Below are 13,334 nucleotides of genomic sequence, written 5' to 3'. Positions count from 1 at the left end.
TTCAGAGCTCATGTAATCAACAGTTGCTAATTGTAGCTTGATAATATGCAAAACCATTTTTTGGGGCGAAACACTCTAAAAAATATTAGCCTTCACACAAGCGATCTCCTTGACAACAGTCCGCCATTTTTTGTAATCATAACATTTTCACGTTGTGCATCGAGCAGTGAGTGAATAACTGCAAAAATGTCGGACACCGAAGAACAGATGGGAGAAGAGGAGGAAGCAGTACGTGAAGGTGGTGATGAAGAAGAACAGTTAGGCGAGGAAGAAGAGAAATTAGGGGAAGAAGAGGAAAAACAAGAAGAAGAGGAGGAAGAGGTGATAAATATAAACTGATTAGATATGTTGGGTCCATATGTATGGAGTTAGTTTTATGCGCTCTCCCTCTCTCTCTCTCTCTCTCTTGCCATACACACACAGTGGTCATGCCAATTTTAATGTTTATTGTTTCCCAGTTTTGAGCATTTTTAACAATCATAAACAATCATACAAACCATGTTTTCAGAAAGTTCCTGAAAATCCACTGACAGAGGAAACAGTTGGGGAGTGTTTGTCTTTATTGTGTAAGACAGGTGATGGTCTAGCACACGCCTATGTCAGATTAGACATACATGATAGGTAATTATATTCATTTTATACAACAGGCATTAGGCATCAATATCTTTTTATCTCAAAGGAACCCATGTATATTTTGAGGTAATATTGAAATTTGGTTATATTTGATGGCTTGCCTTTAACATGTAAAAGTGTGCCATATGTGAATGCTACATTTTAAGTCTTATAGCTGAGTCAAGTATTCTTCGTGATATGTTAGATTTTCACTCTGCTGCTAATCAGTGAATCACTATCAAGGTGACATACCTTTCCTTCTTAATTTTTTTCTGAACCAAAATCTGAAGTCACTTTGGGTTATGAATCAGATAGTGTATGCCATCTGAGTATTTTTTCAGGTGGGCTCTTAGACATCAGATATAATTTTTAAGTGAGTATATTTGTTTTAGACATCATATACAAAGGAGGGTGTTGAAGTTACCCTTTACACTTTGAGATGAAGACTAAAATTTATGCGTAGGATTTAAAAAAATATATAGACATTTGATTGTTACTAAACTTATAATTAGACAGTTTCATCTTTTTTATTACAAATTTTGCCAAATGCACATATCCTTTTTTTTTGTAGAGAAATCACAGATATCAGCATACTAAAAGGTTTTATACACCTTCGATACATAGACTTGAGTGGAAATAAATTGAAGGATATCAGCTCTTTAAGTGTATTAACTCATTTATTGACATTGAAAGCAGACAATAATTTACTCACAACAGCAAAATTAGAAGAAATGCCTTTCTTACAAATTGCAAGCTTCAACAAAAATAAAATTAAAACTCTGGATGGAGTAAATCATCCCATGTTGGAGCATCTTAGTCTGAATGGTAAGATCTGTCAATTTTTTTTCATGTGAAGGGAAATAACTCTTTTATGTAATATTGATTTCAAGAGACAGTTCATGACTACAAAATTATTCCATAATCGTCTATATATTTACATTTCCAAATTAAAAAAATATGCCAAGAATATAGTCCTTTAGATATTTGATGCATGTTGGATCCCATTTTTACCAAAAAAAAAAATGCTATACAGTCATTATAAAATCAAGTTAGGCATTATGAGGATGATCAAATACATCAGAAATGCTGTTCCTTATAAAACCATAAAAGGTACAGTAAGAATTATTTAGAAAACGAATTGGCATTCTCTCATTCAAATAATTATTCTATCAAATTTTAATCTCTGATCAGTCAGCTCATCTTGAAAAAATCAGAGAAATTATGAGTTGCTGTATCGCCAAGCTTAGGCATCATTAGGAGCCTTCCTTTTTTGGTAAAAGAGCAAAATTTGTTGTGGTCTAATTGAAAACTAAAAATGATTTGGATGATTGTAGATAATGAGATCACTCAAGTATCAGGATTAGATCCAATCAAGCTTTCTCGTCTTCACACACTGGAGCTAAGAGGAAACAAGCTGGAAACCACAGATGGTGTTTATCTTCCCAACTTAAAGAATTTATTCCTGGTAAGTGAATTGATCCACAGTTGTGCAAATTTTTCAAATTCCTCCTCCATTTATTTTCCCTTCCATTTTTTGTAAACATATGGATGATAAAGTGACAACAATGTATTTTCTTATAAAGTTAAATATTAATGCTTCAAAAACTAATTTCTTCATCCATAGAATATTCAGTAGTCTAGAGTTCAATGCATTAATACATTTCTTAGTTAAGTTTAAGTAGATTGAGGTTTAGTTACAAGAAATTTATTATAATTGTAATTTTCCTCTGTAGGCGGCAAATACAATCAAGAAAGTGGAAGGATTAAACCGACTTCAGAGCCTGACCACTCTTCATCTGCGAGACAACCAGTTAGAATCTTTGGATGGATTTGTGGAGGATCTGAAAATGTTACAGTACATCAATTTCAGGTATACGTCTTTATTGCAGCTTTAATGGAGTAAAATTTGGGATTAATATTTGATTTGATGTGGTTATTGCTAACTTAAAAGTTAGCAAATGGAATTTAACCAGCAACTTTAAATATAGTGAAAATGGTGAAACAAATGTTTGCACCATTCAGATCAGCTGTGTTAGAGATCTACAGGACAGTGAATAGAGAGAATCATAACTAGTACCCACAATTTAATATTAAAGACCCCCCCTCCCCCCCCTTAAACAAAAAACAAGAACCTCATATGTACAAATATTTCTCTAATTAATCTCTGCAAAATTGTAGAACATGGAACATGGAGAACATTTATTATGGAGAGGGGTTTTTTTTTGGGGGGGGGGGGGGGGGTATTTTTTACTTGAATAGGGTTGGGGTTTTTTTTCATTTTAGATTTCTATTCTACACATACGAAAGCCTATTAGGATCAAACTACGGTAAAAAAAATTTAAAAGGCGTTATAACGCCTTTTCAAAAGGCGTTATAACGCGAAAAAAGGCGTAATAACGCCTTTTGAAAAGGCGTTATAACGCGGAAAAAGGCGTAATAACGCAAATAAAGGCGTAATTACGCCTTTCCAAAAGGCGTTATTACGCCTTTCAAAAAGGCGTTATAACGCCTTTCTAAAAGGCGTTATTACGCCTTTCCAAAAGGCGTTATTACGCCTTTCCAAAAGGCGTTATTACGCCTTTTAAAAAGGCGTTATAACGCCTTTCAAAAAGGCGTTATTACGCCTTTCAAAAAGGCGTTATTACGCCTTTTCAAAAGGCGTTATTACGCCTTTTTAAAAGGTATTAATACGCCTTTCAAAAAGGCGTTATTATGCCTTTTGAAGGGCCATTATTATGTCTTTGACAGGCCCGTGCTTTTAAAGTGGGGGGGGGGGGTCCCATAAAATTGACAAGCAAACAAAAAAACAAGACCCCCCCCCCCCCCCGAAAAAAATAAACTGCTTAAACTTGAAGGGAAACTTTTTCTAATTTTTCGGTAAAACTTTTTTTAAATGCAATGACTTGCCCGAGTATAACCATACTGCAACAAAATGTTAAGGAACCAAGCAATCAATTAATGATTTTTTATATTTAAACTATAGCAAGACTATTCTCCCAAAAAGTGGGGTGGGGGAGTCATTCGTACTACCGGCCTGTTTGAAAAGGAGTTGTATCCAAAAATTGAAAGGCGTTATTTTTAAAAAGTAAATATATGAAAGATTGCACCAAAGCCATCTTTATTTATGCAATATTTAGATTATAGTTTTAATATTATAAATTATATTATAAATTATAGCATTTTCTATATTCCTGCACATCTCGCAGACAGTTGTTTGCATTTTGCATGCGTATTAAGAGAAGTCAACACTCTACTTTTGAAAATCCAGGATATAGGCAGAACCAGCTTTGGGCCCTGCTAGCCACGTATTAAAAATTCATGTCAAATTTGAAATATTTTTCTCTCCTCTTGGTAAAAAACAGGCAAAGTATTTGCATAGGTATAATGAGCAATTAGCCTTCAATAAAATTTCTGAAATCCATACACCTTGGTAGAAGCGTCTGGCATCAGAGAAGGACTAAGTTGGTTTAATAACGCCTTTTAGAAAGGCGTAATAACGCCTTTTGGAAAGGCATAATAACGCCTTTTAGAAAGGCATAATAACGCCTTTTGGAAAGGCGTAATAACGCCTTTTGGAAAGGCGTTATAACGCCTTTTGGAAAGGCGTAATAACGCCTTTTGGAAAGGCGTAATAACGCCTTTTTTCGCGTAATAACGCCTTTTGGAAAGGCGTAATTACGCCTTTTTCCGCGTTATAACGCCTTTTGAAAAGGCGTTATTACGCCTTTTTTCGCGTTATAACGCCTTTTGGAAAGGCGTTATAACGCCTTTTAATTTTTTTTTAACCGTAGTTTGATCCTAATAGGCTTTCGTATACACATAAAAATATGTTTTTTAAATAATTTGTTTTTATTTCAGAGGAAACAATATAACTTCTTTGAAGGAATTACAGAAACTCCAAGCTCTACCAATGTTGAGAGCCCTGGTATTATCAGGTAAAATTCAAGTGAAAAATTTCTGTCTATTAATGAAACATTCTACTTATATTTTCAAATACACTGTGAAAGATTAACAGCTTTGTGTACATGTATCCCTTTTGTTTAAGCAATTACAACAAAACTAGTGTGAACAGTGAAGCTGAAATCAGCATCTCCAATGTTTTGTATGTGGATATAATTTTTTTGAGGTGAAATCAAGCTTCAATTTATTTAAGTAGACATCACTTTTTTTCTTACCCCCCCCCCCCCCCCCTGGATTTTTTTATTTCTGAAGAAAAGGGTTTTTTAGTTAAGTTAGAATTATCTGCTCTTATTGTTTTAGATAAATTCATCAGAGATTTAATCATGGGAATGGTTTGATCTAGGTAGTAGAAAAAGTCCTCCAAACATTCCAAAAGTCTGCCTTGTTCACAATGAAACAATGATAATTTGTCCATAATGATCAATGAGTATTCATGTATTCATGTCTTGAGATAAAGATCAAATTGGATCAGTTACTAGAGAATTCATAATTTTATTCTCTCTATTTTTCTAACTTGATGATCTTTTTGATCTGTAATATTTTAGTGTGTTGCCCATCAAATTTATATATTAGACAGATATCAATGTTGAACATTTCTAAATATAATGTACTGTAAGATCACATATTTTCATGACGTCAAATTTTCATGGTTTGAGGAAAAATATTAGTTCATGAGATTAGATTTCATGGTTGAAGACGTGTTTGGTTGGTACTTGGTAGGCATTTGAAATTTTACATTTCATGGAGGACATGAATTCATGGGTCTCTTCAGATCACGAAAACAACAAAAATTAAACCCCCATGAAAATTAGTGATTTCACAGTATTCTTGATATTTAACTTTAAGACCAGCTTCTTTTCATGATACATTTTTGTCTCAAAGAATTAGTGTACATACTGTATGTGTACTTAAAAAAGCAGGCTTCATATTTTAGCAGCTTTGGTGCAGACAATGATGCGCTAATTCATAAATACCGCTAAGAAATCATTTATAAATACAATATACGGCACTAACATGTATAGCGCTAATTCATTATTTTGCCAACAACTCCATACCAAGTGATTGCGCTAAATTTTGAATATGCCAATTTATGTACGCGTACAGTATTTTATTCATATAGAAATTAGTTGTCTTTGTAAGCACAGTGCCTAAATAAGGTTAAAAAAAATCTGCATAGGAAAGTAAGCATATATTCATGCATAATGGCAGATATGCCAATGCTTTTACTGATTTTTTGTACACCCTAGGAAAAGAATTGATTACTGTAAAAATTTGTTTAGAAAATTGAGCTAACATTTAATCGAGTCTCTTCTGTAACCAATAGAGAACCCTGCTGCTGAGGAGGAGGACTATAGGCTGGAGGTGCTGATCACACTGAGGAAGCTAGAGAGGCTGGACAAGGAGGAGTATAATGATGAGGAGCGTGAGGAGGCTGAACAGATTTACGAACAGCGAAGGCAGGAGGAGCTGGCAGCTGAGGTAGGAATAGCAGACAAACTGATCAGGTTAACTGAATAGGTCAAACAAATCAGATCTATCACAATAGTCAAACAGAGCAATCAGATCCATCACAATAGTCAGAGAGAGCAGTCAGATCTGCCACAAAAGTCAGACAGAGTAAGCTGATCCCCCACAATAGTCAGACAGAGCAATCAGATCTACCATAATATTTAGTAATCAGATCCACCACAATACTCAGACAATGCAATCAGATCCACCACAATACAAGTAGTCACACAGAGTTATCTGATCTACCACAATAGTCAGACAAAGCAGCCAGATCTACCACAATAGTCAGACAGAGTAGTCAGATCTACCACAATAGTCAGAGTAATCTGATCCACCACAAAAGTCAGACAGAGCAGTCAGATCTACCACAATAGTCAGACAGAGTAATCTGATCCACCACGATAGTCAGACAATGCAATCAGATCTACTACAATAGTCAGATAGAGCAGTCAGATCTACCACAAAAGTCAGACAGAGTAATCCAATCCACCACAATAGTCAGACAGAGCAATCAGATCTACCACAATAGCCAGACAGATTAATCTGATCCACCACAATATCAGACAGATTAATCTGATCCACCACAATAGTCAGACAGAGTAATAAGATCGACAACAATAGTCAGACAATGCAACCAGATCCACCACAATAGTCAGACAGAGCAATCAGATGTACCACACTAGTCAAACAGAGCAATCAGATCCATCATAATAGTCAGACAAAGCAATCAACTCCACCACACAAGTCAAACTAAGTAATCAGATCTACTACATAAGTCAAACAAAGCAATCAGTTATACAACATAAGTCAAACAGAACATTTTTATCAACCACACAAGTCAAACAGATTTTAACTAGATCCACCACAATAGTTTACAGAGCAATTAGTCACACCACAATAGTCAAAGAGAGCAATCAGGTTAACCACAAATGATCAAATCCAACACAGAAATAGAATACATGACACATTTTTCCCTGTCTGAATTACTGTTCTACATATGTAGTTATTTTTGTATGTTTGAATTACAGAACACAGCTGAAGGAGAGCAAGGTGATTTAATGTAGATGTTATATGTATATGTAACTTAGACTTTTAGATCTGGTGTACTCTGGTGATGGGTATATTGTATTTATACATCATCATGTAGATAGAATAAATGTATATGATGTGTATATAGAACTATATTCTCATTTGGCTTCTGTGCTTTGACCATGCTTACATGTATATTTTTATTCTGCTTCAAAATCATACTGCTTGCTTGTCATGTCTTGTATTTTTTTTTTCCATTTCATACTCTTTGTAATTCTTTCTGAATGAAAAATTATGAAATATCATTTCTATAAGTAATTATTATTTTAGTACGCAAATTAAGATAATATTTTTTTTAGCTATGCAGCTAGATATAAATTTATTTTTTCATGGTCTCACACTAAACCATATCATATCACCATACCATATCAAAAGAAAAGCTTCTATTACCAGCACTAAAAAATGAATGGGAACAATCATAAATGATATTTATAGAATGAGCCTATTTCTATGATTAGGGGACTTAAGTAAAAGTACGATAAAAGGTAAAACATTACTTTCTAATGTTTTAGTTTATGTTTACATACATGTATTTATTTCCTTTAAAAAAAGGAAAAATGGTTTGTAATAGAAGAGAGAATGTTTTCTGATTAATAATATAGGTCATGTACATGTACCTTGGGCTCTTCTAGAGGTTACAGTTTCAGATTTGCAGATTTATAATGTTTGCATTGAACTGCACTGTAAGGATACCTGTAATTTATTTTTTTTTATCAGATGAGTTTATACTGAAATTTCTTGGATTAGCTTATACAGAAATCTCTTGGATTAGCTTATACTGAAATCTCTTGGTTGAGCTTATACTGAAATTGGATAAATGTTTGTTTTCTACTACAAGAACATTTTTATTAATATTATGCTGAAATCTTTACTTAAGTTTGTATATATATCTATTGTAGAATGAAGAGGGATCAGAAGAAGATGATTAATGATCATGGAGTCCGTGAAAAAAAGAAAACATTCTGAAAAAAAAAAAAACTGACAACTGATTCGTTCCTTCAAAGTGTTTTGGGAGAATCGATTGGAAGATTACAAATATTCTGTGATACTATTTCTTACTATTATCTAATTTTTGGTAATAAATTATGTATTATTTTATGTAAATACAACTTGACATTTATGAGAGAAGTAAATTATTTTACTTTTATGGTGTATGACTGGTTAAGAGGTCACATTTTTTGGAAATTATCTGGAAAGAATTATAATTAGTGATTGCAAGTTTTTAAGCACCTTTTGAAGGACAAATGTGAAGAACATTTTATTTAAATAACCATATGCTTTCATAGCTTTTTCATAATTCTTGCTTATCTCTATTGTTTTCAGATCCACAAAAATACATTTGTTTTAGATATTACAGATTAAATATAAAATTGGCATAAGATTTGATCACAAAATGTTTATTAGTGATTATCAGAAAATTTCATAGACAACTGCCCACAGTGCCAGTTTGGTTAAAATGTTCTGCCCTGTTATGGGATACAAGAAGTTGAATGCATAATTCCATTGAGAAATTATGGAGATTTAGTATTATTTTTCTTAGAAGGAAGGAGTTGATTAAATATTTTTATGTTTTAACTAGAAAGTAAATCCATTCTTTTTATAGGATTTGATCCTACAAGAATCCTGAACCATTAGAAGTTTGCATTCAATTTCTTGTCCCATGCCGAGGTTGTAGAACAGGTGTTTTGGGTGCTGAAAGTGACATAAATTTTATGTATATAGACTGTATATTAGGTAATAAGATCTTCCAGCAAATTTTTCATTAAGAAAAAAAAAAGAAACTAATTCTATTTAATCAAACCTGTTGGCGTGATGAAACCAAAAATGCAGTTAGGGATTCTCCATGTCACATACATGTAGGTACATTTCCAGATGAGTGGTCCAGTAGATGTTTTCGAAGCAAGTCAATTCCCAGGTAAATTATAAGTCCTGTCTAAGGTAATCTTTTATAGGTGTTGCATCTTATACAATTACATGTACTCTCTGAAAGGGGTCCATTTGCAAGTGCTTACAAGTTCAACAATGACGTTTAAACCCACACAGATTACAATTGCAAGGCATCTCTCTCTCTCTCTCTCTCTCTCTACATATACCGGGTAGTAAGAAGAAATGGGTGACGGTATTCAATCAAGAAATTAACCGTAGCAAAGCGTCTTTTTATTTAATGAAATATGATACATTATTGATTAAACTTTCTTTTTTTCAAAATTGTAAGAAAAATTTAGTATCTTGAGCAGATCAACCTTGGTTTATATTTTTAAACCATGAAATTTTAATAACAATTTACAATACCGAGGTGAAGAAATCAATGGATGATTTTTTTTTCGTTATGGAACAAAACAATGGTTTTTATCCAGAATTTTACAACCCAATCCGATTCTGATCAACTTTTGGGACTCTATCTACATATATATGTACCTCATTTCCATTGTTTTGACAAGTATATAATAATCATATTTAGGTATCGGGCGAAAAGTTATACAGTATGAAAACAGATTTTTTTAAAAATAGAATTTGATGACTTGATAGTTTTTTGTATTATATACCCAACTGTTTGTCACTCAGTTTTACTGTTGAATTCACACAATCACGTGACGGTGTGATCCGACGTTCCGGATCACCACACTGTGGTTGTCTGAATCCATATCACCCCTCTCTGAAACTGATGACGTAGTACACAGATAAATGACGTTTTTATTCTCGCGCATCAAAAAGTTCCTTGACATAATGGTTTGTTTAATGGATAAAAGTTATGTAATTGATCCAAAAAGTTTCCTTTTATTTTACTTTGCTAGTTGTAAAAGGGTATATAATAAATTTATCATTATAACAGTAACTTGATCCGAAGAGCCGTATCACGTCGAGTTGACAGGCGCGGATCATCAGATCAAACGAGACGCGAAGCGTCGAGTTTGATCTGATGATCTGCGCCTGTCAACTCGACGTGATACGGCTCTTCGGATCAAGTTACCGTTATAATAATATATATATATATCGTTGATCCACAGGAATTTATCAGATACTAAGTATTAGAATAACCATACAAAATCTAAATAAGTGCAAATTATATATCAAGCAATATACAATGACCCAGACAATGTATTAGATAAGACAATACGATAACTATTAACTGTACATCACAGAACAAGCTGTCCTCTCAATCATGAAGCGTATTTTATGTCTGATCTTCTTATTTTCAACAATTTGTAAGTATAGATCTGTTCTTTTAAATACAAAATGTCAAACAATAAAACAAATTAGATATTTAACAAGATCTCTTAATTTTTCATAGACAATTTCAAAAGAATATCGCCCTGTTTTCCAGAATTTTGTGAATGGTAAGAAAGGCAGCAGATGACAGCGATTACACAAAAGTTATTGAAACATCTATAAAGCAAAGGAATTCAATATTCGTAAAAGCATTTTTTTGTGTAAAGGTCATTTGGTTGGGCTGTAGTTTATGGGACAGAACAAAGAATATTTAACAGCTACAATGAACTTAAGAAGGCGTACAAGGCTATTCTGACCTTGACCTTTGACAGAAGACTTTAATTTAGGTGAGCACATAAACTGCACAAGCAAGAATAGTATCCATTTATTTGTGACATGATAGGACATTTTTTATCAGCAGGTTTAAGTGCTTTGAATAAAGTTTTTTTTCAACATTTTTTTTTCGAAACCACAATTTTAAGTTGAAAAACTACAACAGTTTTAATCTTTTCAAGATGACCTTGAAAAAACAAAAACGCAGTTCATACATCGGCTTTCAGGCCGTACAAGTATGCATTTTTATTTGTGGCTCTGGAGATATGGGGCGGATATATCTTTTTTTTTTAACTGCAAGGCTAGAATGACACGTTCACTTGAGACAATGTATGTGCAATTATATGTAAAATTCGAATTTCAAACTATTTAATGAACAGATTTGTGCAAATGCACACATCATATGTAACAATTACAATTCTCACTTTTATTATTCCGACCATTTATTTATTGACCAGACTGTGCCCCTCTGGACACCCACCATTGTAGCTTGATTTGTCCCTTCATCTACTTGCCAATCTGCGGATCCAATGGAAGAACCTACGGCAACGAGTGTGAAATGAATGTGGAAAACTGCCTGTAAGTCTGCCCAGTACGATAACCTTTTTGTTCTCAGAGATCTGCTGGTCGAAGTTCAGGGTTCATGCATTGGTATAGTTCTCGAAGTCTGAATAGTACAAAGATGATTTCTTCTGTTTTTATATTTTAAAAATCCTTTAAATGCTTTTAAATCAAAAATCTTTTAAAATGCTATAAAATTTAGTATGAGGACAACGTTAATGAAAGGGACATTTGTGAGACCACATATATATTTCAGGTTCGAATTAGAAACACTGGAATACTAGCAAAACTTTCTATTTTAGAATCTGTTCTCTTCAATGTCATTAACACCTATTATAATTTACTACGTTCTTTTAACAGAAGCAAAACCAATGTCCACAGGGTCAGCCAAGGCCCCTGCCCAAGCTCTACCACAGACAACTCGGCGCAGCAGCTGGGCTAGAAATGTATTCTGACTAAAAACTCATATTAAAAAATTCAAATTCTGATTATATTTAATGTAAAAAAAAAAAATTAATAATTTTAATGATGAATTGACCGGTCATCAGGGGATGCTTACTCCTCAATGGCACCTGATCCCCCCTCTGATGTTTTAGAGGTCCGTGTTTGCTCTGCTCCCATTTTGTATTGTTCCAATGGACTTTTGAGCTTGATTATGTTCGTTATCTTCATATTTCATTGGTAAATGACCCAGCATAAATAACACAGAGAAATGACCAAACAAAGATTACACGAAAATATTAGAGGTTATATATTAATCCACTGATTTGCGAAATATACCAAATTAGATTTCAAGGAAAGATTGCAGATTCCTGTAATTAAGGACTGACAAATTTAAAATAGTAAACTGTTGCCAGCGAAGAAGGTAGACAGTTGCTTATGGTCAATGCACATAAGTTAGAGTTCATATGGTATCCATTTAGACCACATAGAATCCTCCCTCAGTTAAATGGTCTAAATCTTAGGAATGGAAATTAATGGAAGCGAATGACCAATAAAATAGACCAGAGCTCGTACGTTTATTATCGTGTTAGATTACATCCAAACCAGATCTAGATTGAAATCTGGATTCGTGAATCTTCCCCGTAAAAGGCAATTCATTGGTTTTATAATTGACGACACAATGCATATAAGCTATTTATGTTTGTTATATTCTTGAAGAGAATGACTTTATTCTCGATAGAATTTAAATTTGATTCAGTTCCTCATTCAAGATGGTCATAATATCTTCCAGGAAACACGCCCATGGGAAAAAAACAAATCTTTTATTATTCTTGAATCCAATTGAAGTCTTTAAGTTTTATGCAGATGAATTCACGGTTTCCTTGTAATCAAATGCAAAATCTGAGTCCAATGAGATTAACCAAGAGGGTACATATAGCTTGAAACAAGAAGGTATGATAACGATTTTTCAAAGTCCTTGGAAATTCAAAATGTTATTTTCGGCCATTGCTTTCAAAAGGGCCGGTAACATACTGTACTTGAGAGAGCAACTAGATCGTTGGAGTAAGAGTAAATGAGAGCAACTAGATCGTGGAAGTAAGAGTAAACAAGCATTCTGAGAGTATTGCATTAGCAATACTAGTCCCCTACCGGCAAGTGTAATCTGGTTCCGTTCCCGTTAAGAATTGAAAATGCCATAATTCCGTCAAAAATTAATGAAGCGGGACGAAATGCAAACTTGATCTATAACTAATCAAGGTAAAGTCACATACCAAAAATCAGCTCAATATCTACAAGCGTTTAGAAGAAAATTGTGGAAAACCCGTAAAAATTGAAAAGGTCGTAATTCCGTCAAAAATCAATGAAGCGGAACGAAATGCAAACTTGATCTGTAACTCATCAAGATACACTCACATACCGAAAATCAGCTCAATATCTGCAAGCGTTTAGGAAAAAAGTGCGGAAAACCAAGTGGGACAGACTGACAGACAGACAGAGGGACAGACAGACAGACAGACGGACAGACAGACAGACGGACGGACAGACTCAGAGGAAACCTATAGTCCCCTCCGGTTTCACCGGTAGGGGACTAATAAGAGCAACTAGATCGTGGAAGT

The 13,334-nt window shown here is 33.8% G+C and overlaps 2 protein-coding genes across 3 annotated transcripts; both read left to right on the top strand.

Annotated features, from left to right (window-relative positions):
* The first annotated feature begins 74 nt into the window (after positions 1 to 74).
* LOC133172137 (leucine-rich repeat-containing protein 23-like) lies at positions 75 to 8,317 on the top strand. 2 transcript variants are annotated; one of them, XM_061306960.1, is made up of 9 exons: positions 75 to 321; positions 509 to 621; positions 1,184 to 1,437; positions 1,947 to 2,077; positions 2,346 to 2,482; positions 4,471 to 4,547; positions 5,897 to 6,051; positions 7,110 to 7,131; positions 8,070 to 8,317. In XM_061306960.1, the coding sequence occupies exons 1-9, from the start codon at positions 187 to 189 to the stop codon at positions 8,072 to 8,074; spliced, it is 1,029 nt and encodes a 342-aa protein (XP_061162944.1). In that variant the 5' UTR covers positions 75 to 186; the 3' UTR covers positions 8,075 to 8,317. The 2 variants fall into 2 exon arrangements, with proteins under 2 accessions (XP_061162944.1, XP_061162943.1); XM_061306959.1 differs by lacking the exon at positions 7,110 to 7,131.
* A 1,985-nt stretch (positions 8,318 to 10,302) lies between these two features.
* On the top strand, positions 10,303 to 11,762 carry LOC133172463 (turripeptide Ici9.1-like). The gene is made up of 3 exons (XM_061307350.1): positions 10,303 to 10,376; positions 11,172 to 11,292; positions 11,635 to 11,762. The coding sequence occupies exons 1-3, from the start codon at positions 10,334 to 10,336 to the stop codon at positions 11,714 to 11,716; spliced, it is 246 nt and encodes an 81-aa protein (XP_061163334.1). The 5' UTR covers positions 10,303 to 10,333; the 3' UTR covers positions 11,717 to 11,762.
* Positions 11,763 to 13,334: the final 1,572 nt, after the last annotated feature.

The sequence above is a fragment of the Saccostrea echinata genome, unplaced genomic scaffold (assembly GCF_033153115.1).
Source record: "Saccostrea echinata isolate AGI-Se365-2 ecotype Australia unplaced genomic scaffold, CSIRO_AGI_Sech_v1 ptg000054l, whole genome shotgun sequence".
NCBI lineage: Eukaryota > Metazoa > Mollusca > Bivalvia > Ostreida > Ostreidae > Saccostrea > Saccostrea echinata.
Note: the sequence above shows the minus strand (reverse complement) of the source record. Positions and strands in the feature narration are given on the sequence as shown.

What these genes read in the sequence shown, in the direction of transcription:
- LOC133172137 (XM_061306959.1), top strand. Translation starts at nt 187, where the DNA reads ATGTCGGACACCGAAGAACAGATGGGAGAAGAGGAGGAAGCAGTACGT. An exon ending in AAGAAGAAGAGGAGGAAGAG is followed by an intron (nt 322 to 508) that starts GTGATAAATATA and finishes CCATGTTTTCAG; the next exon opens with AAAGTTCCTGAAAATCCACT. An exon ending in GGAGCATCTTAGTCTGAATG is followed by an intron (nt 1,438 to 1,946) that starts GTAAGATCTGTC and finishes GGATGATTGTAG; the next exon opens with ATAATGAGATCACTCAAGTA.
- LOC133172463 (XM_061307350.1), top strand. Translation starts at nt 10,334, where the DNA reads ATGAAGCGTATTTTATGTCTGATCTTCTTATTTTCAACAATTT. An exon ending in CTTCTTATTTTCAACAATTT is followed by an intron (nt 10,377 to 11,171) that starts GTAAGTATAGAT and finishes TTTATTGACCAG; the next exon opens with ACTGTGCCCCTCTGGACACC. An exon ending in ATGAATGTGGAAAACTGCCT is followed by an intron (nt 11,293 to 11,634) that starts GTAAGTCTGCCC and finishes TTCTTTTAACAG; the next exon opens with AAGCAAAACCAATGTCCACA.